The 26,658-nt window shown below is 36.5% G+C and overlaps 1 protein-coding gene, 1 long non-coding RNA gene and 1 pseudogene across 2 annotated transcripts; all 3 read left to right on the top strand.

Moving 5' to 3' along the window:
* The first annotated feature begins 4,758 nt into the window (after window positions 1-4,758).
* On the top strand, window positions 4,759-5,656 carry LOC142620060 (uncharacterized). The gene is made up of 3 exons (XM_075793497.1): window positions 4,759-4,769; window positions 4,886-5,191; window positions 5,293-5,656. The coding sequence occupies exons 1-3, from the start codon at window positions 4,759-4,761 to the stop codon at window positions 5,654-5,656; spliced, it is 681 nt and encodes a 226-aa protein (XP_075649612.1).
* A 9,275-nt stretch (window positions 5,657-14,931) lies between these two features.
* On the top strand, window positions 14,932-17,814 carry LOC142621258 (uncharacterized). Its single transcript, XR_012841738.1, has 4 exons — window positions 14,932-15,427; window positions 15,581-15,643; window positions 16,108-16,221; window positions 17,366-17,814. It is a non-coding gene; the product is annotated as an uncharacterized LOC142621258 (long non-coding RNA).
* Window positions 17,815-20,056: 2,242 nt separating this feature from the next.
* On the top strand, window positions 20,057-22,377 carry LOC142620061 (benzyl alcohol O-benzoyltransferase-like; annotated as a pseudogene).
* Window positions 22,378-26,658: the final 4,281 nt, after the last annotated feature.

A 26,658-nucleotide genomic window follows, 5' to 3' on the forward strand; every position in this document is an offset into this window, starting at 1 on the left:
CATGAAGCTACGTCAACACTTTATTTGCACAGAAGCCATGCCAACATTCATCTTTGCTATGAAGCTACGTCAACACTTCATTTGCACAAAAGCCATGTCAACATTCATCTTTGCCATGAAGCTACGTCAACACTTCATTTGCATCGAAGCTGGGCCAATAATTCATCTATATTGAAGTCGTGCCGACATCCATTTTTGTCATGCAGTCGTGTCAACACTCCATTTGCACAGAAGCCATGCCAACATTCATTTTTGCCATGAAGCTACGTCAACACTTCATTTGCACAGAAGCTATGCCAACATTCATCTTTGCCATAAAGTCGTGTCAACACTCCATTTGCACAGAAGCTATGCCAACATTCATCTTTGCCATGAAGCTACGTCAACACTTCATTTGCACAGAAGCTATGCCAACATTCATCTTTGCCATGAAGTCGTGTCAACACTCCATTTGCACAGAAGCTATGCCAACATTCATCTTTGCCATGAAGTCGTGTCAACACTCCATTTGCACAGAAGCTATGCCAACATTCATCTTTGCCATGAAGCTACGTCAACACTCCATTTGCACAGAAGCTATGCCAACATTCATCTTTGCCATGAAGCTACGTCAACACTTTATTTGCACAGAAGCTATGCCAACATTCATCTTTGCCATGAAGTCGTGTCAACACTCCATTTGCACAGAAGCTACACTAATATTGGCCTTTATAATGAAGTTTGAAGTTTCAAGAAGCTCCCATCAAGACTTTGAGGATGCAAAGAGATGCTAATAAAACCTTGAAGATGTGAGAAGAATGCCGCCATGATTTTGACATTGCACGAACATGCCCTTAGAGGAGAGATGATGCAACATCAACTTCAAATGTTGGAGGAAGGTGACGTTGTCCAGATTTTAGAGACATGATGTGAAACAACACCACTCAGAAGGGAGATGATGTGGTTCAAATTTCAGAGTTGTGAAGTGGCACATCCTAGAAGAGAGACAACATAGCCTAGACTAGAAAGGTACAAAAAAGATGCCCCCAGGAGATAAGTGATGCAAAGTATACTTCAGAGACGTGGGAATATGTCCACAAAAGATGAGCAATGCCATGCAGACTCCATTCCTTGCAACAGAGGTTGAAGATTTTATTTTACTCCACAACCGAGAATCAAGTTATCATTATTTCAAGGAAAGCTACGTAACACCAATTCTTTGCAGCTATCACTTTCTACCACAATGATCTTTGAACATCATATAGTGAGCAATTGATTGATCTTAAGCGACGCCTTGCCAATCAAAGGGTTCTTGAAAGCATGTTGACGACCTTTGGACAAACTCTTCAAGCTAGACTGGCAGTCCTTCTTCTTTTTATGTGACTGAACTTAGTGAAAAGTACTAAGCTGCCTACGTACCCTGGAGAGGGATCAAGTCATTTACGTAGTTCAACCAAGATTTTTTTTTTTGATGATTCTTTTTTTTTTCTTTTGCTTTGTTTTTGATGATTTTTTTTTCTTTTGTTTTGTTTTTGATGATTTTTTTTTTCTTTTGTTTTGTTTTTGATGATTTTTTTTTGTTTTGTTTTGTTTTTGTTTTGTTTTTTTGTTTTTTTTTTTATTTTTTTTTGTTTTGTTTTTACAAAAAGGGAGGGCTCACGTGTGTAATCCTCGCCCTACACCCCATGGCATTTCATGGGTACCAATTGTGCAATAGTGGGTATCACCTCTAATCGAACCCGAGACCTTGACCTCAAGGGTGACATGGGCATCCAACCACTACGCCACACTCACAAATGGTGACATAGAGTGGGATTAATTTCTCCTTATTTGTGCACTTTCAAAGGTAATGGAAAAATATCATGTACTCTTGTAGTGCTGCAGTGGGTAGTTTAAGCTCTTACCGAGGAGCAATTCTTGATTTTCAAGCATAGAAGCGTTTGAGGAACTTCCCATTGATGGGGCCGATCCTTACACCCTCCTGATCAATCAATTTGTAAGCCTTATTGGTGTTTGCCGCTTGCCAGAGAGTTGGAAGTACATCACAAGCAATGGTCACATGGTTTGACCCGACAACTTCATCAAGGTCTAGATCAATCTTGTTTTCTTTGGCAAGCTTCATGATTTGTTCTTTGAAGACAAAGCATTTTTGAATTGGGTGGCCAATGATGCGATGATATTTGCAGTAGTTAGGGTCATCAACTTTCCCTATGTCTTCTGGTCGCTTGCATTCTGGCAATTCAACCAGTCGTAATTGCAATAGTTGTTCTAAGATGTTTGGCACATCTTCATTGGGGAACGGATATGATTTTTGCTCACGTTCCTTAAAGGTCAGACGACGCACTTCGTTCTTTTGCCATCCTCCAAGTTGTTTTTCATTTGTCTTTGCTCCTCTCCTTGGAACCTTAACTATGGTAGTGTTAACAGTTATTGGGTCTTTGAGATTGCCTTTTGCATTCCTGTCATTCATCTTTACTTCCTTTCTGCTTTCCTCAGGTATGGGAGGTTTCATATTTTCATGGCAACAAATACTCAATTCCATGTCGTGCGCACGAGTTGCCAATTCTTCGAATGTTCGGGGTTTTACCCCTTGTAGGATGTACAGAAGTCCCCAATGCATGCCTTGGATGCACATTTCTACAGCAGATATTTCAGATAGTCTATCCTTACAATCTAAACTCAAAGAACGCTACCGACTGATGTAGTCAACAACGGGTTCATCTTTCCACTGCTTAGTATTGGTAAGCTCCATCATGCTTACCGTGCGGCGTGTGCTGTAAAACCGATTAAGGAACTCCCTTTCCAACTGATCCCAACTATCAATTGACTCAGGTTCCAAGTCTGTATACCAATCAAAGGCGTTTCCTTTCAGTGAACGAACAAACTGCTTTACAAAGAGGCCTCCTTGAGTCCCTGTGTTCTCACAGGTTTCTACAAAGTGAGCAATGTGTTGCTTAGGGTTTCCCTTGCCATCGAATTGCAAGAACTTGGGGGGTTGATACCCATTTGGCATTCTCATATTGTCAATGCGCTTCGTATAAGGTTTTGAATACATGAGAGAATGTGTGGAAGAACCTCCATATTGTGCTTGTATGGTGTTCGTTATCATGTCCTGCAGTTGTTGGACAGATATCGAGGCCATTGAGGTGGATTGTTCTTGTCGGGGAGTGTTTTCAATTTCTTTCCCTTCATCATCCTTTGCAGATGCGAATTTATGACCATGGCTTGATTCACCAAGATCTTGTACTTCGAGTTTGTTCATTAAAGTTGCAATTTGGAGGTCCTTATCTTCAAGTGCTTTTGTGAGAAGGACGACCCTTTGTTCCATTTCAGCCATCTTTTCTTCCATAGTAGAGGTGTTAGTCATCATGACTGACACAACTTCCACAGATGATGGAGAAGGAAGTGAATTGAAGTGAGCACATGAAATCTCATCTTTTGGGTTCCCTTTGAGGAGAGAGAAATCGTGCGACCAGCTTCTTGTGGAGGAAGAAGGGGATTTGCCCCCATACTTGAGGTGTTCCAAGATGGAGATGTCCTTGTTGATGACCTTGTTTCTTTTAAGAGGGTCTAAGGAGATGATTGTCTGGACCTTGGCTTCCTTGGTTGATTGAGATTGAAGCTTATTGTGAGCTTTAGGTTGGCTACAATTGATTGCTCCAATGCAACTGTTAGTGGTAGCCGTACCAAGTTTAATTGAAGTAGCTATTGTTGAAGCTTGAATGTTCTTGCTAGAGGCCATTGAAGTTGGTAGCAAGATGATGAAGATTTTTTTCTTTGAAGGAGAATGAGATGAGAGGCAGAGAAGTCCCACTGGGCGTGCCAGAATTTGTAGACGACTAAATTTCTTAGTTCGAAATAAATCAAACAAGTAAAATAGTTTCACAAATACGAATTTATATTGATAAATGTGTGGTACAATTCTCTGTAATTACAAAGGAGTGATCCTCTGATTCGATCTCCTTGAAAGATTTATTGATTGGAATTATGGTAATGTGATTTTGATTTGAACATAAGATATTCTTCAATTTGGCTGAGGAATGGATCGACGATCTTTGAAACGGAATTACAATGAATCTCTGGCTATGAGCTTGTTAGAAATTCTTTGTTCTTCGTGTTCTTCGTGTGTTCTTCGTGTTTGAAGGTTTGTGGTGGAAGTTCTTCGGTGCTTTAGAGGCTTGATTCCGTAGAGCTTCGTTGATTTATGGTTTGTTAAGGTTTCTGGAGGCTTTTGAGCTTGATTCTAGTGAACTTTGAGATTTGGACGAGTAGTTTGGATGACTTTGCTTCAAATGTTGTCTGTATTCGAGGTTGAAATTCTTAAATTTCTTGGAGGCTTTGAGGTTTGATCTTGGCAGAGCTTCTGGGTTTCTGAACTCGAGATATCTTCTTCCTTCTCTCTGTTCTGTGTCCTCCTAAATGTCTTAGGAAGGCTTCTATTTATAGGAGTTTAGGGGTAGGTGAGCGACACGTGGCGGAGTTTGATTGGTGACACTTGTCACAGCTTGATTGGTCCGCTTATGTCATCGCTTACACATGCAGGGCTGCTTGTGTCATCGCTTACATATGCGGAGCTGCTTGTGTCATTGCTTACACCTGCTGATGCAGTTTCATGCCTTTATTTCAATGACACTTGGCAAATTTCTATTGGTTTCTGAATAGCGATGGCAAAACCTAACAGCAATACGTGGCGCTTTGTAATTGGTTGTATTTTGTGGACTTGGTAGTATGATGTGTGAGCTTGTGATAGGTCGGGAATTTTCCCTCTCTACAGTGAGCATGGAAGCAGAGTATTGTCATGACCCACAAGGTCGAGTGAGGAAGAAGATGAGCTGGGTCGTAGTGTCAAGAAGTTTAAGGAAAGTAGTGGAGCAAAGCATTTTACCCCACGACATACTCTTGTTAGTTACAAAGATAGTCTTGTAGGAGACATACCTGGAGCTTATGAACAAGACTTTAAGCTAGACAATGTTTGGGATGATGGGGAGGAGTCGGATTCAGAGGCGGAACCTCTCATTGAAGGGATGGCAAAAGTCAAGCTGTTGAAGGAAACCAAGGCTCATATTAGAGCCCTATGGTCAAAGGCTTTGATAGTGAAAGTGTTTGATAGAACTGTTGGTTTCAGCTATCTCACTTTCAAGATCAATGCCTTATGGAAGCTTGCAGCTAATATTGACTATGTTAATCTTGGGAAACACTTTTTCTTGATCAAGTTCTATAGTTTAGATGATTATGATAAAGTCCTTCGTGGAGGTCCATGGTTTATTGGAGAGCATTTTTTGGCTATCTATAGCCTTGGGAGCCTTATTTCAGAGCTTCAGGGGATAATCTAACCTCAGTGGTAGTTTGGGTGAGGTTCCCTGAATTCCCTATCGAGTTTTATGACATGGAAGTTTTGAAGGAGATAGGTAGTGCTATAGGTCCTATGCTTCGCATTGATTCCTACACTACCACAGGTTCACAGGGAATTTATGCAAGGCTTTGTATTCAGATTGATTTGGAGAAGCCGTTAATTAATTCCATAAGAATAGGAAGGTTGGTGCAGCATGTTAAATATGAAGGAATTTCTTCTCTTTGCTTCCGCTGTGGGCGGCTTGGGCACAAGCAAGAGAACTGCTGCTACCATAATAAGGAAATGGAGAGAAATGATAGTGAAACAGAGAGGAGTCCAAACTGAGGGAGTGAGGAAGAGAAGCAATCAGATCCTAACTATGGCCCTTGGATGCTGGTTACTAGGAAAAAGACTTTAGTTAGAAATGGATGGAGAGATTTCCCTTAGGGAGTGATCTAGAGAGGGACGTTAGCCTAAAGGGTATTTGTCCAAAATGGGGTAAATAGAGAAGATTTGAGGGATGGCAGTTTAGTCAAGACCAATAAAGTGGATGTGCTTTCTAAACAACCTGACTCAACACATGCCAATTTCAAAAAATTTGATCAGAGAGAAGCGCAAAATGAGTCTTTGGGGAGTCTTAAAGGGTGACATGGTGCCACACATCCTTTGGACCTATCGGACTACACCTTGTAGGTCCACAGGGGAGACCCCATTTTCAATGACTTACGGGTCGAGGCTGTAATTTCTCTCAAAACCGGTTTCCCAACATTGAGGACGAGCTTATTTACTCCGAGCAACAATAATGGGTTGTCAGAAAGGGGCTTGGATTTGGTTGAGGAACGAAGAGAAAACGCCACAGTTTAGTTGGCGTATTATCAGCATAAGCTCAAATAAGGCTATGACTCAAACGTGAAGTTAAGGCCACTAGCGCCTGGGGATTTGGTAATAAGAAAAGTTTTGGGTGCTGCAAAGAACCCAGCATGGGGCAAGTTGGGGCTCAAATGGGATGGGTCATATTGTATTACCTTAGTAGCTAGGATAGGGGCTTATTATCTGGAAGATTTGGATGAAAATGTTGTATCACGTCCCTGGAATGTAAATAACTTGCGAAGGTATTATTATTAATGAAGGATTTTTCTGTTATATCTCGCTTATTACTTTATGCATTACATTTTTCATTATAGCTAAATATCAAACAGAACCTTGGCTATGCCTAGCTCCTCGAACCACATACCTTGGGTAAATTGATATTTTTTCAACATTTTTCTAAGTATTAAATAAAACCTTAGTTATGTCTGGTTCCTCGAACCATCTACTTTAGGTAAATTAATACTTTAGGTTATTTTTCTAAATATCAAACAAAACCTTGGCTATCCCTGGCTCTTCAGACCATATACCTTGGGAAAAATGATATCTTTTCAACATTTTTTCTAAGTGTTAGACAGAACCTTAGTTATGTTTGGTTCCTCATACCATCTCCTTTGGGTAAATTAACACTTCAAGTCATTTTTCTAAATATTAAACAGAACCTTAGTTATGTCTGATTCCTCGGACTATCTACTTTGGGTAAATTAATACTTCAACTCACTTTTCTAAGTATCAAACAGAACCTTGGCTATGCCTGTCTCCTCGGACTATATACCTTGGGTAAATTGATATTTTTCAACTTTTTCCTAAGAATTAAACAGAATCTAGTGCAAAGTTGAAGGCCTTTTCCCACATCTCCTTGCAGTAATCCCTACACACTTCAGCCAGCTCCTCAGCCAAATGAATCTCAGTTTCTTCTACCCCGATATTGTAGGACGCTTGCTTTGCAGCCTCCGCAGGTTCCTTGGCCACCCGAGCGGCGGCTTTGGCTTTCTCCAAACCAGCTTTAAGGTCCAGAACCAGCTACTTCTGTGTGGCCAGATCTATTTCTTTAAGATGAAGCTGTTTACGCTGATCCTCAGCTTGGTCCTAAACACTTTTTAAGCCAGACTCAGCGCTCTTCCGCACCCTCTCCTTAGCAATCAACTTGTTGGCTAGCTCTTGGTTCTCCTACTTCGCGGCTCCTAGGGCCTTGGTAGTCTGAGCATAGAGTTGGGCCTCAGCCTTGGTCTCATTCCGAGCATCCTTGATCCACTCCTCGGCTACAAAAACTTCCTGGATAGCCTGCATAAGAATGGCAGAGGAATCCCATGAAAAAGAAAGAGAGAGTAGGTAAGAGAATAAAGAATGTAAAAAGTGCCATAGCATTTATCTAACAGATGTGATAGTGGAATTTACCATGGCAAGATCTCTCTTCAGCGACATGAAGAGGTCCTGCTGCCTTATGTGCTTCAGAGCATCCATATCTTTCGGCAGGAGGATGGGCTACTCTAAAGCTTTAGCAACATAGGCGGAGTGCCCTTTCTGGAACTCCCTAATGGAGGAATTCCATGGGATGGCAGCGCCATCCAACTCCAGTCGAGGAGCCCAAATGTGTTGTTGGAGCACCTCGGCCGTAGTTGGATCTTCCCTGTTATCCGCAAAGGACACCCGTTTGTCCTTGGCCGTCTTTTGTTTTTTGGCCTCTTGTTGAGGGACCAACTCACCCTCTTCCACTTCTTGCTCATTCCTTTTCTTCTTTAGATTGGCTATAGGAAGCAGGCCGGTTGTGGTTGTAGGAGGAAGAGGGTGAAAGGGAAGCGTGAGTGGTAGTTGGGATTTAGGGGCCTCTTTGGATGATGACCCCTTATGCCTCGTAGCCATGAGATCCTTTAGGCCCTTCCTCGAATTCAGAGCCATTGTGCTTTCCTCCTCGAAATCACTATCTACTTCGGCGATTACCAACTGAGGGAAACAAGCTGCTGGGGATCTATCAAGCCCAACCTCAAAATCCGAAAGCTTGATGGAATCTACTTGCACCTCCTCTTCTTCCTTGAGTTGGAATTGATCTATTTCCTCCTCAAGTGAAAGACGTGAGGAAGCGGATTCTTCCCTTAGAGCTACTGTTTCAAGGAGAATGAGAGGGGGAGGTAAATCGGCGGGCACGATGTCCTCTCGGGCAAGAAATCCAGGTTTAGAAACGTCTATCCTTCGGAGTCTAGGATCGCCTGCCGTTATTGCATGGTCCACGTCCTGAAAAATGTCTGATATTAGTTCCAATCCCAAGATGAAGTGGATTGCCCTCAGCTGCCTGTCCTCACTCACAAACACCTCGGACCTTAAGACTCTGTTAAGGTTCGTGACTTTGACCTAGCTTAGGCGAGGCGCTACGTGTTTTTTGTCTGCAAAAACAGCCGAGGAGCAAATCATGGTCAGACCAATAAAATCCATCATCAAAAGGAAACGAAATATTAAAAGAATGAATAACGAAGCTAAGAGAACTAAATCTTGGGCCAAGGGACCTAACCCCAAGGTACCCCACTTGGCTTTCCCTCCCAAGTTGGGTAGTGAAAACCCTCGTGCAACTCCCCGGAGGCGATTAGGTAGTCATCTTTCATGCCCTTGTTGGACTTGGGAAGACACGATATAAGCCTAACAATGTTAGACCTAGACTTGAGGTAATACCTCGAGTCAGCGAGTGAATGGCACTTGTACATATGGACGACATCGTGCCATGTAAGTCTCAAACCCATCTGCTTATTGAGAGCATCGACACTACCTAAAATTCTAAACACGTTGGGCGCACATTGATGAGGGCACAACCTATGGTTGAACAGGTAGTCTTAAGTTACCCTCCCTATGGGAAGCGTCATTCCTCCTTCTCTGAAAGTGATCATAGGAATAACAACCTCCCCTTCTTTCTTATTAGTAACTATCTAATCTGGGGCACAATACCTCAGGGCAACTCCCTGTGGAATGTGATATTTGGCTCTAAAGCCCTCCATACTAGCGGGAGAGTCTACCAAGTCTTTGAATCTACCCATTTGAACAAATTAAAAGAAAATGAATTTGAAAAAGGGGTAAAGGTTAGGAGGCCGAGAAGAGCAGCCGAGGAGAAAAGAACCTAGGAGCGTGAAAACTTACAAGAATAAGAACAGGTGACACTTTAGGAACTTCTTGAGAGTTAGGAGATTGAAGAATTCTTGGAAGCAGGAGAGTTCGAGAATTCTTAGGGGCTAACAAATTTGTAAAGTAGAGAAAAATTGCGACCCCCCAGGCGCCTTATATAGGAGGCGGGATTGAGTGAGAGTTATCCCACTCAAAATTCAAGGAGAAATGTCAACCGTATGATCTACATCCCACAGTAGAATACCGAGAATAGAGCGCCGCCTGGAGCATTTAATGAGACATCATTGGCTCTGAAGCATCGAAAACAGTTACAAAGCACATGAAGCGACATTCTCACATGAAGAGGTTAAGGAAGCGTGTGAAGGCCACTGCTTAGAATCAAAACCCCGCTTTTCTCCTTAGATAGGAGGGAAAATTTGAGTTTAAAGGGGCTATTGTAAGGATAAAAAGCCCAAAAATACATATTGAGCCATGGGCTTCATCTGAGGGTGCTCATTTGTCCGAGAATGGATCAACAGTAATGAAGATGTCAGACCTAGAGGTCCACAAGCAAGTTGCGACCGAGGAAGCTAAGGGAGGTAATCCGAGGATGGGTGTCTCCTCGGCTAAGCGAAGCAAAGGTCAGATGGTACGTCCTATTGTCCAGAATGATCTTCCAGGAGGTCCTCTTCATGAGGATATGTTTCATGGGGACACAAAGCCAAGGAACGGCTACCAAATATCTTTAAAAAAACTGCTACTACCGCATTGAATGCTCTGTATCCAAATCTTTGGTCACATTAATAAAGAAGTGATATCTAAACACTGATTTTCAGCCTTACAGCTATTACCCCAAAGACTTTAGGAAGGTGCTGATAGGACAAGTATCAACACTAGCAGTCTAGACCTACACGTGAAGGGAAGAAATGAGGAAAAAGAGGAAGTGTAAAATAGAAGAATGTCCTTGAGAAAGGGGGGGATCAAGAGAAATAGGGAGAGAAAAATACTGTAGATTGAGGAACAATATCTTTAATCTGTCCTTAAGAGAAAGAAATATAAGAATCAACATCTTCAGCTTGAGTCCGAGGACAATTTTCATTATACAAACTATTCCATATTGTGATATTAACCCACGGTCATTGTTATATAAACTCATTAGAACCTAAATTTCTAGCCCACTCTCTACAAATGCATTGTATCGAGCTCTTTGGGCCTATTCCCTTCTTATTTTGGGCTTAGGTGCAAATCGTGCCCATACAAGTGTATAAGTAACAACACTTGGAAATAATTATATACTAAAGTTTATAAATTGTTATGGTTTTGAGGTTTTTTTTTTTTCATATAGAATAGAAAAAGAAAATCTATGGCTTTGAGGTTAAACTTCAAAGTTTTAAATGCATAATGGTTACTATATGGTATAAAAATAAAATTGTTATAATAATCATTTTCTAAGTAACAAAAATCTTATGATTCATCTACTTACTAGAAAATCGTTAAATCAGAATTCTTAATAAAATTTGACTTTTTAAAAAATTAAAATTCAAATTATTCATATATTTTTTTAAAAATAAAAATAACCATTATATGAGATTTGTGTGATAATTTAGTGGTAATAACATCATTTGTATTGTCTTATGTATGTGATTCAACTCTCAAATTCTCCTCTCTAAGAGCATTCCTATCAAGTATGTCAAATACCAAATATTTGGCATTTGACACACCAAACTCTAAAAAATTACTTTCATCAGGTGTTTTAAATGTCATAATATTTGGCATTAATGAACAATGCAATCTCAAATTTGAGACCGCACTGTTCACAAATTATAAAACTTATATTATTTTTTTATTTAGGTGGAGCCCACTTTTTAAAAAAAAAGAAAGAATAAGAATTGAATGAAGTTATAAAAAAAATGAATAAAAATATTAAAGAAAGAATATTTAAATGAAATTATAAAAAAAAAATATAATGTTTGATGTTTAGTATATTATAAAATAAAGTGTTAAAATTATAAAAGTAATATTTTGAAATTGTAAATATTAAAATTTTTACAATTGTTGATGTGAATGCTATACACACAACAAGTAGGTGGGAGATTTTCGGAAACCACAATGTAGAGCTTGGTCAGACTAGATTCTGGCCCTAGGAGTGAGCCCTGGGGGTACGGACTGCAATAAAGAGAACATGCTCCTAATTACAAAAAAAGAGAATAGAATTAAAATCAACAACTAAAATAGAAGACATTAATTATAGAATTTCAACAAGAATACCATCTAATTGACTAAAATCACAATACTTCTTGGCACAACCCACAATATACCATTTCTAGCCAACCATAAAGCCTTCATTATACCCAGATATATCATGCCTTCAATTACATCTTTATTGTCCTTCAATTACATCTTTATTGTCCTTTTTTTGGCTGAGAGATCATCTTTACTGTCCTAGTTATCGTATGGAGATAAGGATGAGTCAATAAAGCTGATTCATGCCTTCAATTACACATGGCTTTTGAAGGCATGAATCAGCTTTATCTCCATACGATAACTAGGACAGTAAAGATGATCAATGTGAGCAGTGTTGCAGTGCATTATTTAGGTTTAGGACAATTATTGTATATTCTGGTCTTCCCTTTCACATGAGGTGAGTCAGTAGGACCTATCCTACATGGGAGGGTGGAGTATACTCCCAATTCCCAAATGCATAATAAATTATTACTTTATTTTGATGTTGATTTTAGAAATGTACAGAAAAAATTTGTTAAAATATATGTAAGAAAATTTTGAAAAATTACGTAGTCTTTAAAATTGTACTTAGTTTATCTTCTAATTTTTCTTTTTGTGTTTGTAAGGAGAAATTTAAGTAGATCACTCTGTGATTTAAAATCTTTCGCTGTGTTTCTAGATTTTTTTTTTTTTGCTCTAATTGATCGTTTTGTAGTTTGAGGTAGTCACCAACAAAGTAGTTTTTTATATTAAATAATAAACAGTATTTCGACAACTATTTCAAATTTATTGATGAAAGCTAAAATATTGGCGGTCCATTTCTTTTTAGGAAAGATCCAGAATGTTATTTACTTATTTTCCCTTTCCTGTCATAAATAGATATTTTGTGCATGTTTGTTACATAAACACTTTCAAATTTGATAATGTTATTCAAATAGATATAGTCAAGCCATATGCTAATGGTCTAACACTACTAATCTTTTTTTTTTTTTTTTTTTTTGAGTAAATGAGATTACAAAAGGTCACTACAAAAAACGCGCTTTTGGGCCGCGTTTTTCAGCCGCGTTTTTGTAAAACGCGGCTACAGACATGGGTTTTGAACCGCGTTTTACAAAAACGCAGCTCCAGGTAACACGTATAGCCGCGTTTACTAAACGCGGCTATAGACCCGCACTGAAGCCGCGTTCTTTGGTGTTGAGGCTGCGTTTGGCTGGTAGGATTTTAGCCGCGTTTCTAGAAACGCGGCTATAGGGATTTCCTTTTTTTTTTTTTTAATTATTTCTGGAGCAGCGTTTTTTAAACGCTGCTCCAGACCCGCAGAAGCTGCGTTTTAATCAAACGCAGCTCCTAAATGTTGAAGCCGCGTTTGATTAAACGCAGCTTCAACATTTAGTATAAATATAAAAAAAAAAAAAAATTCCCTAAATCATTCCTAAATTAATCAGATTGCAAAAAACCCTAAATCAGAAACCCCTCCTCCATCGACTCCTTCTTGCTCTCTCTCACTCACCTGCCCAAACCCAAACTCTCTCTCATTTCGAAGCTCTTATTCGGCCTCACCGACTCCTCCTCTTCCAAACCCAACCCATCCAACGGCCGCCCTCGTCTTTCAATCTCCTCCGTCGATTGGCCTCGCTTTCAAGTTCGCCGAGTTGGAATGCGTCTCCAAGGTGAGAATGAGATCAGGTCATCACTATTCTTCTAAATACTTGTTTATTATTTTGTTTTGGTTATAGAAAGTAGTTGTCCGCTTATCTCACATGTGCTCTTCTAAGTGGTTTGTTGTTAGTCAAATTCCTATTGCATTGCATCTGTTGTGAATGACCTTTCAAATCATTGTCCATGGTGTGGATGAAACATGGTTACATGCTTCGGGCCTTTTTTTTTTTTTTTGGGTGTGTTATCATTAGTTAAAACAAGTATGATCAAAGGTGTATGTGGCTATGTGCTGTTGAGTGTTAATTTTAAAATTTTGTAAACATTAGAAGCAGTTAATTTTTTTTGTCAGAGTTTAAAATTTTCATCATGCTTTGATTTGGGTCATCAAATACATGATTTTTCAAAGCAAAAAATAATTCCTGTTTCATATGATTCTAATTTTCGTATTTTAAAAGCAATGAAGTACTTTTTGTGGCACTGACCAAATGGTGCTTAAGTCATTTTTTAATCTTTATTCATCCTTCTCAATATAAACTGCACCCTATCATTTGGGCATTGAAAGAGTTGCCAAAATGGTTTTAAAAAAAAATTCCACCTCTTCAAGACTTTTCAAGAGTGAATACAAGTAAGACACAGTTTTCTTTTTGTTTTAGTTGTCATAGGCATTTTAGTAGCCAAGACCTTTAACATAAGATAGTTCAAGTTAGATTCATAGAAATGCCCAATCCCAATCTCATTCTGGAAAATTAATCAATATTTCATGCAAAAAATATGCTCTAAGCCTAGTAGATTCTGCTTCTAATGTTTTTCTCATTCTCTTGTCTTAATTTGAAAAAATAAATGAGATTTGTGAGAATATCATTTCAGACAATTCAGTAGACATAAAATGTTGGATGTCCTGTCTAGCAATGAGTTCCTTTGATTTTGTGAAAACTCTTTTCACCCACTTATATGAAATTTTATGTAGTTGCTGATTTGATGATATTGGAAGCCTTGAGGGGGTTGAAACTGTATACGAATTTGATACGATTTGACTAATAATATTGGTGGATTTAATTGTTAGCCGAGCATCAGTGCTTAAGCCATTCATTGATTCTCTGCTTAAGCAACTTGCATTTGTTATTGAAATACAAGTTAAGGAGCGCAAGTAATTGCCATATGTGTCACTTTAATTAGTCCCAAGTTTGAAGGAAAACAAAGCTATAGTACGTATGAGCATGACGACCACATATACCTCATAGACATAGATTGAAAGTATCACATATATCTCAAAGGTGGGAAAGAGTTAGGAATTTCCTAGGAAAAATGCCATACCAATCATGTTTAAGTCTCTTCAATTATTTATGTTATTTGTGTATATGTTGCCATCATTTTTCTTTGCCATTCGAATAGTCAATGCGTTTTTAACCAAATTCTACAACCAACCCTCTATTTTTGTTTTTTAAAATATTTGGAGGATAGAGTTGAATTAGCAAGGATTATGACTAATTTTTATCTTTCTAGCTTCCTTGAATACGTGTCTTCCTTATCTTCTTAATTTGGTTTGCCATCAAGAGGTCAGTGACTCAACGCTTCTTCACTAAATAAGTCTGCAAGAAGCCCTACTTTGGTAACTTGGAAGTTAAATTAGTTGGTTGAGCTTTAAACAACTTCATATATATGGTGCTTAATTAAATGAAATTGAGAATACATTTGTACTTCGAAAAAGGAGTATTTGGTATGCTACGTAAAGTAGCCTTTTTGGATGGGGAGCTGCTTTGGGAAAGATTCTGACTATCAATATTTTGGTAATAAAAGAGGGAAGAGTCTACATTGTGTCATGGCCAGAGAGTTTTAATTATTAACTTTGTCTTTATTTGGGATGCATTGGGTAATGGTTGGACTCTGATTGAAATGATTGCAAGTTGGAAAGGGAGATCTCATTATAATGACCGTGGTGAGATTTGGGCCTACTCCTTTCTGTAATATGTGGACTACTTGGAGGGAGAGCAATGACTGTATTTGGTCAAGAGACCTGCTGTTTTACTTAGTGTTTTTTGGTTTAAATTCTTAGTTAATAGTTTTTTAAAATAATGAAACCAATAGAGACAAGCATGGATGTTATATATTATGAGCTCACAAAGATATTAATATCTTGATGTACCCTTATGCATAGATTTTTGTTAGTAGTTTTGACATCTTGTGTTTATCCCAAATTATCAACTCTAACATTGAGTTCTCAAGTCCATGATGTTAACTTTTGGGCCTTTTCATTTACATTTTGGTGCTAACCTGTCAAGTGTATGTGTATAATTATTGTGTTTTTATGGTAGGATTACAAACTTGTTTTATTTTTTTACTCTCTACTGCTTATGCAGCTTATCAAATCATTTTATTTAGATACATTGAGACTTATGTTCTTTTGTATTTGTATATGTTTTGCTGTTGATGCAGTAACGCACATTGTCAAGAACTACATTGCTCATCTTCTTGATATCAAGATTCCTTTGATCCTTGGTAAGTACATCGATTTTTTCACTAATTTGTGAAAGTTTCCATCAAGGAGAAAAAAATTTTGGTAAATAATTATTTTATAAAATTCATTTATGGGTGCTTCCTATTGCAAGTGCTCTTCTTTATCATTTTTCTCTTTCTTAAAATATAAAGACCAATAATGTTTTACTGGCAAGCTTATTCATATGTCTGTTAATTATTTTTAGGCCATTTGTTATGCTGTCTAGCTTTTGCATCCCTTTTTTGAAGACAATTCTTGCATGCCTTTTATACCATTATAGTCAAGAAACCTTTCAATGTTTGGAGTTTTAGTGTGATAAGAGGAGTTCTATTTTACACCATATGTTTGTAATATTAATTTGAGATTGCTTAGCATGTTAAAAGGGGGTGTGGGGGGGGGGGGGGAATTATGCTCTTACACTTCATGGTTTTTATGGAACATCATTTTTTTTGGAAATAATGTACAGGTATTTGGGGTGGAAAAGGGCAAGGGAAATCATTTCAGACTGAACTTGTATTCCAAGCCATGGGAATTGAACCCATAAGTATGTCTGCTGGAGAGCTGGAATCTGAAAGAGCTGGTATGATGGGTTTCTTATACTCGTTTTTTCATGTCACTACCTTAGATGTAGCTCAAGTGGCCAAGGGTTACGCTAAGGTTGTGTTGGGTAGTTTCTGAGTTTGAGTTTTAACAAACGCTTATAAGCATATATGTGTAGATAAATAGGATCGGTGGAAGAATGCAATAAAGGCAGCTTCTGAGATAAACTCTTTAGTGATTAATGCAATAAAGGAAGCATTCAGTGATTTTTTGAATATACATGTTTTAAGGAATTCTTTGAACAGTGCCATAATATCTACCCCCACCACCCTCCTTCAATGTTGGAAGAATTGCAATTAGCTATACTTTAGATATTATTTATTGTTCAAAGATATCACTCATTTTGTCCACCAATTCATAAAAACTGAATTTTGCAGTTCTTGGCTTTATTATCTGTAGATCTATTTAATTTGGATGGGATAAATATAGTCTTCCATAATATATATAAAAAAAAAATTTCATTGACTCATAAATTTTATATTATTTATCATTCTAAGATATCATTCATTTGGTCCACACATCCATATATAAGTACTTTTTTGATAATCTATATAAACTGTACTTTTAATTCTTGGATTGTGATCTGTTGATTTATTTGATTTGATTGGATCCATAAATAGTCTTCCCATATATAACAATGGATGTTATCTTATCAATCATGATAAGGTGATGCATTGTCATTCTTTATCTCATATGATCATAGATACATAAATGTATATGTATTATTTGTAGCTGGCCTTCTTTTGAGGCTAAAAGAAGAGGAAAAAAAGAAAACAAAAAGAAAAAGTGAAATGTATTTGTCACATGTAAAGTCGTCATGCTTTTGTTCTTGGTGTTTCCTTCAAAAATTAACTAGGCAGTTTTTTAGCTATGGGTTAGTTTTAAGGTTTGAAAATGATTTCGTATGTATTTCCTTTTACTTAAATGAATGGTTCTATATTTTGATAGTTTTGAACAATAAATGGTGTTTATACAGTTCTCTTGCAAATTCCTACAATTTATCCTCTAGGTAACAAATATTGAGTTGTTGTATTCTGTGAGAGAGAATATTTTAACTTTATTTATCTATTTATTTAATGTCAATCATAAATTAACTCTGTTTGAAATTTATTTTCAATTAATAGGAGAACCGGGAAGACTGATTCGCGAACGCTATAGAGCAGCTTCTCAAGTGGTCCAGAACCAAGTTAGAAGCTTTGCCACTTTCACTGTTGATATATGTATGTCTAGGGCTATGAAGCTGAATAGTGTTGTTTGATGTGATCTATTGTTCAATACTTGCCTTTCTTGTTTTCTTGTTGTGATGTAGTGATGTCCAAATGCATCTACCTCCTTTATTCGTTTAGAGCATAATGGGCCAGAATAAGATCCCTTGCGATTCCTCCAATTTTTATTTAAATCTAAGACATGTGGCATTCAAAAATCAAATAATACCATGTGTCACACATCAGGCTAAAAATAGGAGGGCATTGGAGGATTCTATTGGAGGCGATCCTTTCCATATTGGGCCTTGCTATTGAGAGTTAATTTAGATTATTAAGAAAAATAGTGGGAAAAATGGAGAAAAGTATCAAGGGAGAAATGAAAGTGTTATATGTAACTAGGGGAAACCCATCTCGAGACTGAAAAAAGCTAGCATGCCTTACATTCCTTCTGTTGAATTCCAATCTTTATGATGCATTTGTTTGGAATATTAAAATATAGGACTAGAAAAATCTGGTAATTCACATTTATAATTATCCATTAATAAGATCATTAAAAAATAATACATTTTATAGCTATAATTATTTGACTGTGGTTTCTCAAAAAAGAAAAGAAAAAAGACAAGACTATGATTCATCATAATGACAATTTCTTATAGTTAAATTGAATGAAAATAAGTTTGGATTAATTTAGATTGAATAAATTTATAACTTACTGGGATGTTTGGCTGCTAGGAGTTTACATGGTTTCTTTCGGGCTTTGTTAGGTAAATGGTGTCAGTGGATTGTCATGGAGAGGGGTAGTTTAGGGAGAAGGGTGGTAAGTCTGAAGTATAGAAGAAAAAAAAAAGTAAGGGAGGTGGACTCCTAGACGATGGGCTAAAGGAATAGGAACAAGTGGGAGTTTCCAATGACTTTTTAAGGCTGGAGATGGGGCTAAACTGCTGCCTTTTTTTTTTGGGGGGGGGGGGGGGGGGGGGTGTTGTGGTGTGGTGAGGTGAGATGCAATAGTTCCCTTGATTTAAATCCTATTTCTTCTTGTGAGAGCGCACTGTGGCTTTTGCATGGGATTGTTTGCTGCAACTTTAGACTTGCTTGGCTGGTGTGCTAGGGGGTTGAATCAATTAACACTCTTTTTTCTTTTACATGCTGTACAAGGGTATGGTGTTGAGACGGTGTAACACATAGGAACCAAGTAGGACTCTTATGTTTAAGGTCAAAACATATTATTAAGGAAAAATCATTAGAGATATATGAGAAACTGTAGTAAAGTTTCTTTCTTTGTGTAGACTGCAGCTTTGAGTTGTATTCTGAATATTGGGAATTGGTGAAGTGTAAAATGTTTATTATTGGATGGTCCTACTTGTCCAAAGGGATGAAGAGACTGTGGATCATTTACTTTTACGTTGTTCCATTATTAGCGCTCTTTAATTGTTGGGAGGAGTTTGTTTGTTACATAGTGTTCATTTTTGCTTTATGTGGAGTATTTTGGTATGAAAAAAATACATGGGCATTTTAGGGCATGAGAAATCCTTGGGAGAGACAAAAATTAGATTTCTAAGAGCTTTATTTTCTTAAGTTTAGCTAGCTGCTTTGGTTCTTTTAAGGATTTTATTCTTAAGTTTAGCTAGCTGCTGTAAACAATTGAACTGAATTGTATTTTCCTTTTTTCCTCCCTTTTTCATGAAAGGGTGGTTGCCCTTGGAATGCTCCCTCTGCATTTTGGTTGTCCCTTTTGCACATTTTAATCCTCTAACTTAATTTTTGATTGGTAATTTATACACACTCCGCATGGCCTACAAGGGGTGGAGGTCCCATTTGAGCTAAAGTTTATTGGAATTTAAAACTTTAATTCTACTACTTTTCTAAAAAATAAATTTAATTTCATAATCAAATTATATGGGTTTTTGCTGTCCTTGTCAAAAATATGTTCCCAGTATATATAGTTTTCCTCTTTTGTTGTACAAGTTAAACCATTTATTTTCTTGGGAATTTGTAGATGAAACTAAAGCTAAGCAGTGGATTATATATCCCCCCTTCCCTCCCTAATCTCCTCCTTTTGTGATGGTTAACTTTGATGTTGTGGTGAAAGATGCCAAAATGTGCATAATTGTTGTATAAAGAAACCAGAAAACTGATTCTGTTTGTAGATAAATTAGCCATTACGAGTGGATGTCAAATGTAGATAAATTTTGATTCTCTTTTTTGAGTTTCTGTTTGAGCTCTAAATCATTTATGAAATTTATCTTCAACCAATAGCATAGGATAAGTGCTATCTTCAACCAATAAGGGGAAATTTATCTTCAACCAAGATGGAGACTGTATTTAATAATTTGTTTTTACTTATAAAAAAGAATAGAAAAAGAATTCTTTTTCTTGGACTGTTAAATTGGCTTTGTGACATGATGAACAAGGTTGTGGAAGTGGTTGTATTAATCCATGAGCCACATTGTTAAATTTAATTGTCCTTCAGATACATAACACATTTGTATTGCCTTGCCCAATGTAGTCACATGCTTAAATTTAATTGGGGAAGCTAAGGTACAACTCTAAAGGAATTGTCCCTAAGCATCGCTCTTATTGAAATAGGAACAAAGGCTTTGGTTTACAAAGATGTTGCAAAAGGTAGAAATCTGTAGTTGTCCGCTTCATGAGGCGTGTAAACATTTACCATTCACTATTACTGATTGTCATGTTTGGGTTAATGTAACACTTGTCTTATCATTACTTTCACCAATTTTTTAATTATATATTATTGTTCTATTTTACTTTGGAATTCTAAGCTTTTGAAGGAAAGTTTATCTTTATTGTTTTGGGTACTCTTCCTGGATCCTTGCTAAGGCCTATGAAAATAATTGAAATGTTTGTGGCCTACAAACTTTAGCTGGAGACATGGAATATAGTCTGACTGGTTGATCATTGTTAAAAAATATGTTCTTTTTATTGCCAATTTGACTAGTTGGCCATTGTTTGACATTCTTACACCATGCTTTTACTGCCGTTTCAAATGTGAGAGAACCAGGAGTTTAGGATTTGACATTCTTGGCACTGTATTTTTGCAGGATCAAGTGCTGCTACTTGGATGCTGTGAATACACAGCTCACCACTTTTTCTAAAGAGACATTTTGACATTCTTGTAATAGCAGGGAACTAAAGAGACATTTTGGATGGTTGTGTTGTGTTGGAAACTTGTGATAGCAGGGAAAAATTCTTCAGTTTTGATAACAGGGAAAAAACAGCCACAAAAGAGGGCAGGATAAAAAAAAAAAAAAAAAAAAATAGAAGCTATAGCCGCGTTTTACAAACGCGGCTATAGTTTGTATGAAAGGTTGGCAAACGAACCTGACAGAGGGCTATAGCCGCGTTTTTTATAAACGCGGCTATAGTCCGCAGCCCATAGCCGCGTTAATAACCGCGGCTCAAGCGGGTCTGTAGCCGCGTTTTTTAAAAACGCAGCTATAGACCTGAAGCCTATAGCCGTGGTTCAAAAACGCGGCTTCAGGTCCGGTCTGTAGCCGCGTTTTTAAAAACGCGGCTACAGACCCTGCGGGTCTATTGCTGCGCCGCTTAGGCCGCGTTTACAAACGCGGCTCTAGAAAACGCGGCTATAGGATATAGCCGCGTTTTCAGGGTCTATAGCCGCGTTTTTGAAACACGGCTATAGACCCCGTTTTTTGTAGTGGGTCTAGACCATCAGGAAGAACAAAACACAGCCCACCACATTTTGGGCCAAAAATTAGATTGCCAAACTCGAGTACTATAAAAGTAGCTTTTATCTATTTAGTTTTGTAACAGTGTTTTTTTGCTAAAAATTTTTAAAAATTGTGGTATTTGGCCATTTTGGCCGTCAAACAACATGATAAATGAAAGATAAAGTTACCTTTTTATAATTGGTGGCACATGTATTTAAAGGTTACATAGTACAATTACAATATAACTCTAGCATCATTCTTTATTAATTACATAAACCAATTATCATATTGCCCGGTGATGATTGGCAGGTGACACGTCTCAAGTGTGAAGGTGTCATCTTCGCCCTTCGCCTCAACCACACGATGAGTGATGCCCCAGGAGTGGTGCAATTCATGAAGGCAGTGGGCGAGATGGCACGTGGTGCAAGTGCTCCCTCCATCTTACCTGTGTGGCAGAGACATCTCCTTCAAGCAATGGACCCACCTCATGTGACATGCACACATCGAGAGTACGATGAAATAGTTGCGGACACCATTATTTCAATCCCAGTTGATGACAACATGGCCCACTGTACCATTTTCTTTGGCCCCACTGAGGTGTCCACACTCAGAAGATTCATGCCACATCACTTGAAACAATGCTCCACCTTCGAGTTGCTCACCGCATGCATCTGGCGTTGTCGTACCATAGCTCTCCATACAAAACCTCATGAAGTGGTTCGTGTGTTGTGTATTGTCAACGCACGTGCTAAATTCGACCCTCCTTTACCCACTGGTTATTATGGCAACGTTTTTGCATTCTCTGTGGCACTCACAACTGCAGGGAAGCTTTGTGAGAATCCATTGGGTTATGCTGTGGAATTGGTGAAGAAGGTGAAGGACAACGTAACAGAGGAGTACATGCGATCAGTTTCTGATCTTATGGTGATTAAGGGTCGGCCCCACTTCTATGGGGTGGGGTTGTACGTTGTGTCGAGTATGGCACGTGCCAAATTTGGAGAGGTGGACTATGGGTGGGGTAAATCAGTTTATGGTGGGCCAGCCAAGGGTGAGGTGGGGGCAATCCCTGGAGTGTCATGCTTTTAAATACCTGGTAAGAATAGTAAAGGAGAGGATGGAATAATGGTGCTGATTTCCCTACCAGTCCAAGCCATGGAAAGATTCTTAAAGCAGTTGGATTGTGTGTTGAAGGGCCAGCAAGTTACTGATAAGAAATCCAAGTTTATTGTCTCTAGCTTGTGAGCCCAATTTACCAAGAGTTGGTAAAGTTTGAATTTTATATTGTAGTAGATTAGTGTTTAGGGAAAAGTCTATTGCACATAAGAAATCCAAGTTTATTGTCTCTAGCTTGTGAGCCCAATTTACCAAGAGTTGGTAAAGTTTGAATTTTATATTGTAGTAGATTAGTGTTTAGGGAAAAATCTATTGCACACAATGTGTATAAAAGTGCAATAATACACTAAAAACATAACTTTAAGTCACATTTTTAGTGCATTTGGGTAGTGTGTATTTGCACACACTGTGTGTAATAAGCAATACCCTAGTTTTTATAAGGGGTATAGAGTAGTTAATTTCAACTTTAAATTCAAATTTTTATTAGTTTTTTGGTATCTGTTAATTAAGGTTAGACCATTTTAAAGTCTTCAAAACTGGTTTACAAATGACTGTTGTGACTTGAATGCTAGAGTGTGAGATACCCAGTGCGATGACTGAATGAAGATAGGCCATATGCATGTTTTGAGCTGAGTGTGACTGTATGAGAAGCTAAAAATGCAATTGACTGTGTTAAGGACATATTTTATGTAATTAGATAATCTTTTGACAAAATATACTTTACTTGTAATTAGGTAGATCTATGATGAGTTTAGGACTTCAAGAAATATATTGTTCAAGTCAAGTGTTAAAATCATGAAAATCTGACCAAAAAACAAGTAAAGTAAAACTGTTCATTAAAGTTCAACAAATACCTCGACAAAAATAGTCTCTATTGAGATTTAAGAACGAAATTCGACAGAAGCTGAATCTACCGAGGCTTACGAAATCAAAATTTCTAGATCTGATTTTCGGGCCAAGCTTATGTATTTGTGTAGGTTTTTTTTTTTCACAATTTTAGACATATATAATGCTAATTTTAAAGGCCGTTATACATAGAGAACACATGCAGAAAATAATCTAGTGTCTTATTCTCTTTGCAAGAAGCTACTACGTTTTTTTTGCCATAGAATTTTGTAACCAAATACTTCTTGATCTTCATTGTTAATGAAATAAAGAACTTTGTAGCCAACAATATCTTCAAGTTGCTGAAATTAGTCACGTATTGGGATCCGTGAAAAAGAGTAGTGTTCATATATTAAAGAGTTCAGAGGTTCTGAAGCAATAGAAAGTTTCCACTATAAGTTCATCTATGAGGATTGTAGAGTCTAGGAACAAAGGTGTTGTACTAGATCTAAAACTTCTCTTTACTATAGTAAATTGCTTTTTGATAAGGTTTTCTCCCAAGTTTTTTACTGTAAAACTAGTTTGTTTCATTGATTTTCTTAGGTCATCATATCTTGTCTTATTTACTATTCTGTTATGTATAATATTGACATGATATTGATATTTGTTTGTTTTAACAAGGTTTATTCAAAATAAATCTAATTTACAAACTTGAGTTTAAAACTTTTTAATTTTATCAACTGTGGTCTAAATTTCCTAACAGACTGAATAAAAATATAGCAAATATGCATGTATTACATCTTATGCATTACTGCATATATATTTTGCCCAAAAAAAGGTATTGAACTTTCCACCAAGTTTAAACTGCTTCGTGATACTGGCATGATTGTCATCATTTCATGTGATTAGGATATTCTGCACCACCAGATCACAAGGGATAAACCATAAAAGTGTATAATCCAAGCTAGAAAGTTTTTACTCCTGCCTTCAAACCTGTGCCTACTGGCAGTATTTGTATGGCAAAAAAATATGATTGCTTTCATGTAATAATCTGTAACAAAGGTCAAAAATTGCAGAAATTGAAGTGGGCTTGTGACAAGAGAACAACAAGGGTGCTTTAATACTGCAGAACTCTATTTCATATATATATACACACGGAAAATGCCAGAGTTACAAACAAATTGCTGATGTGATAAATAGTAATTAGTAAGTAAAAAAATAATATTAATAGTAGGCTTAGATGAAAAACAGTAAAAAATTTACCACAGTAACAATTTATAAAAATGTTGTAAAAAAGTTTGTGTCTGCAGCATCAATTACTCATATATGCACAGCACTGACTACATAACTCAAATGGTAATTACAACTTACTGGTTTTAGTTTGGCCCTAATACACTTTATTCTACAAACTTTTTATTTGCTTCAGTTTTACTTCCTAAGATTTGGATTGAAATAAAATAGTGCAAAAGCTTTTGAAGCTTGGATCTATGAACACTAACAGTTTAATCCAAACTTTAGAAACAATAAAAAAAAAATCTGTATTTTTAGAATCAGACAATCAAATGTAACAATTGAAAATTTATAAAGTTGTGATATAGGCCATACGAAAGGGAAAAAATATTATAAATTATAGTATTTTTTAATACTAGTATTTAAGAGCATAATTAATTGATTCATAAAAACTTAAATAATTTGTATTCACTAACAACCAAATGGAGAGGCCCCTCTCATTGTTTGATTAGATTGGGTTTAACAAAAAAAAAAAGGTCTTAACCAGAATCACCTGATCCGTTTGTCGATATTGGCTTGCACCGAAGGGCCATCTGTAGCGTTGTTAATTTGGTAGCAGAAAACGTGGAACATACTCCCACTCGAATTATCTCTGGAAGATAAGGAATGGATGGAGGCGATTAAAACATATGAAAACAAGACAAAAGTGGCTCTAGGTGGATGGGAAAAATAAATCCATATGGGGCCTAGTTGGGATTATGGTATAAAGATATAAGTGGAAAAAAAAATTATGCAAATAGGTCCATAATTACTAAAAGATAATATAATTAGTATAATATATTTTTATATTTCTATATATTAGGTTAATATATTGGGATTATACAAGATTTTATATATATAAAGTAGCGGAAATTTTGAAATAGTACATGGTATGAATTGGTACCAAAATATTTTGTTTATTTGGTCAATTAAAATAGCCATTGGTACTATTGACTTCCTGAATTTAGTAATACTAATTGGAGTGTTATAGTAAGTTTCTTTTTATACTAGATCCTCTAACTTGGAGTCATGGCTCTGTCCTAATTTATGTGAAAGTAACAAACAATCAATTATAGTCTACTACGTAATGAGAGATGTGACAAAAATTATGATATAGTTTGTAGTACTAAAAGACTTTTTAACCCTATAAATATATATATATATCCTTATATTTTAACTATATTTTGTTTATATATTTCTTTTATACATCAAAATTCGTTGAAAAAAAAATAGAAAAAAAATATTTTATCAAGAATTTTTATATTAAAAAATTATAAAAGAAATATAAATATAAAAATAATAATTCGAGAGAAAAAAAAATACAAAAAAATGCTACCATTAAAACGTGTCAAAAGTTCAAGTTTTATATAATTATTTATTATTTTTCTTAAAATGAGTGTTTGTGAAAAAACATTTAGAAATAATTAATTATATATCAAACTGTTTAATTTGCTATGGTTTTGAGGTTAAACTTTAAAGTTTTAAATGCACAATGGTTACTATATGGTCTAAAATAAATTTTGTTATAATATAATCATTTTATGGGTTTAACAAAAATCTTAAGATCCTCCTCAAAAAAAAAAAAAAAAACAAACAAATAAAATTTTAAAATTGTTCTACGTAGCATGTACTAGAAAATCATTAAATGAGAATTCTAAGTAAAATTTTGACTATTAAAAAAATAAATTTAAGTGATAATGCATGCCGTCCTCTCATGCTCCCTGCCCATTGTACTTTTGTTCGTCATTTTCAACCTTCAACAATGATTGATCGATAAGCAAATTCTATATTTAATTAGATCCACATGTTTTATCTATAAAAAAAAAAAATTAGATCCACATGTTCCTTTCAGGCTATAGATCTCTCTTAATTTGTCCACAATGATTGATCAATAAGCAAATTCTATATTTAATTAGATCCACATGTTCCTTTCAGGCTATAGATCTCTCTTAAGATTTTTCTACGTAGTACGTACTAGAAAATCATTAAATGAGAATTCTAAGTAAAATTATGACTATTAAAAAAATAAATTTAAGTGATAATACATGCCGTCCTCTCATGCTCCCTGCCCATTGTACTTTTGTTCGTCATTTCCCACCTTCAACAATGATTGATCAATAAGTAAATTCTATATTTAATTAGATCCACAGGTTCCTTAATGACAGAAAAAATCCCAATTGTCTCCTTCTATTAAAAGGTAAAAGTACTTTGTAATTATCCTTCTTTTTTTTCCTTTTTCTTTTTTTTTTTTGGTTAAAATTTATCCTTCACTTGCTTGCTATAAATTCTACTTCGAAATACATCATAACTCACACT

The sequence above is a fragment of the Castanea sativa genome, chromosome 12 (assembly GCF_040712315.1).
Source record: "Castanea sativa cultivar Marrone di Chiusa Pesio chromosome 12, ASM4071231v1".
Taxonomy (NCBI): Eukaryota; Viridiplantae; Streptophyta; class Magnoliopsida; order Fagales; family Fagaceae; genus Castanea; species Castanea sativa.

Excerpts from the sequence above, each read along its gene's own strand:
- LOC142620060 (XM_075793497.1), top strand. Across the intron at positions 5,192-5,292 it reads AAACACTTTTTCTTGATCAA|AGCTTCAGGGGATAATCTAA; the intron begins GTTCTATAGTTT and ends GCCTTATTTCAG.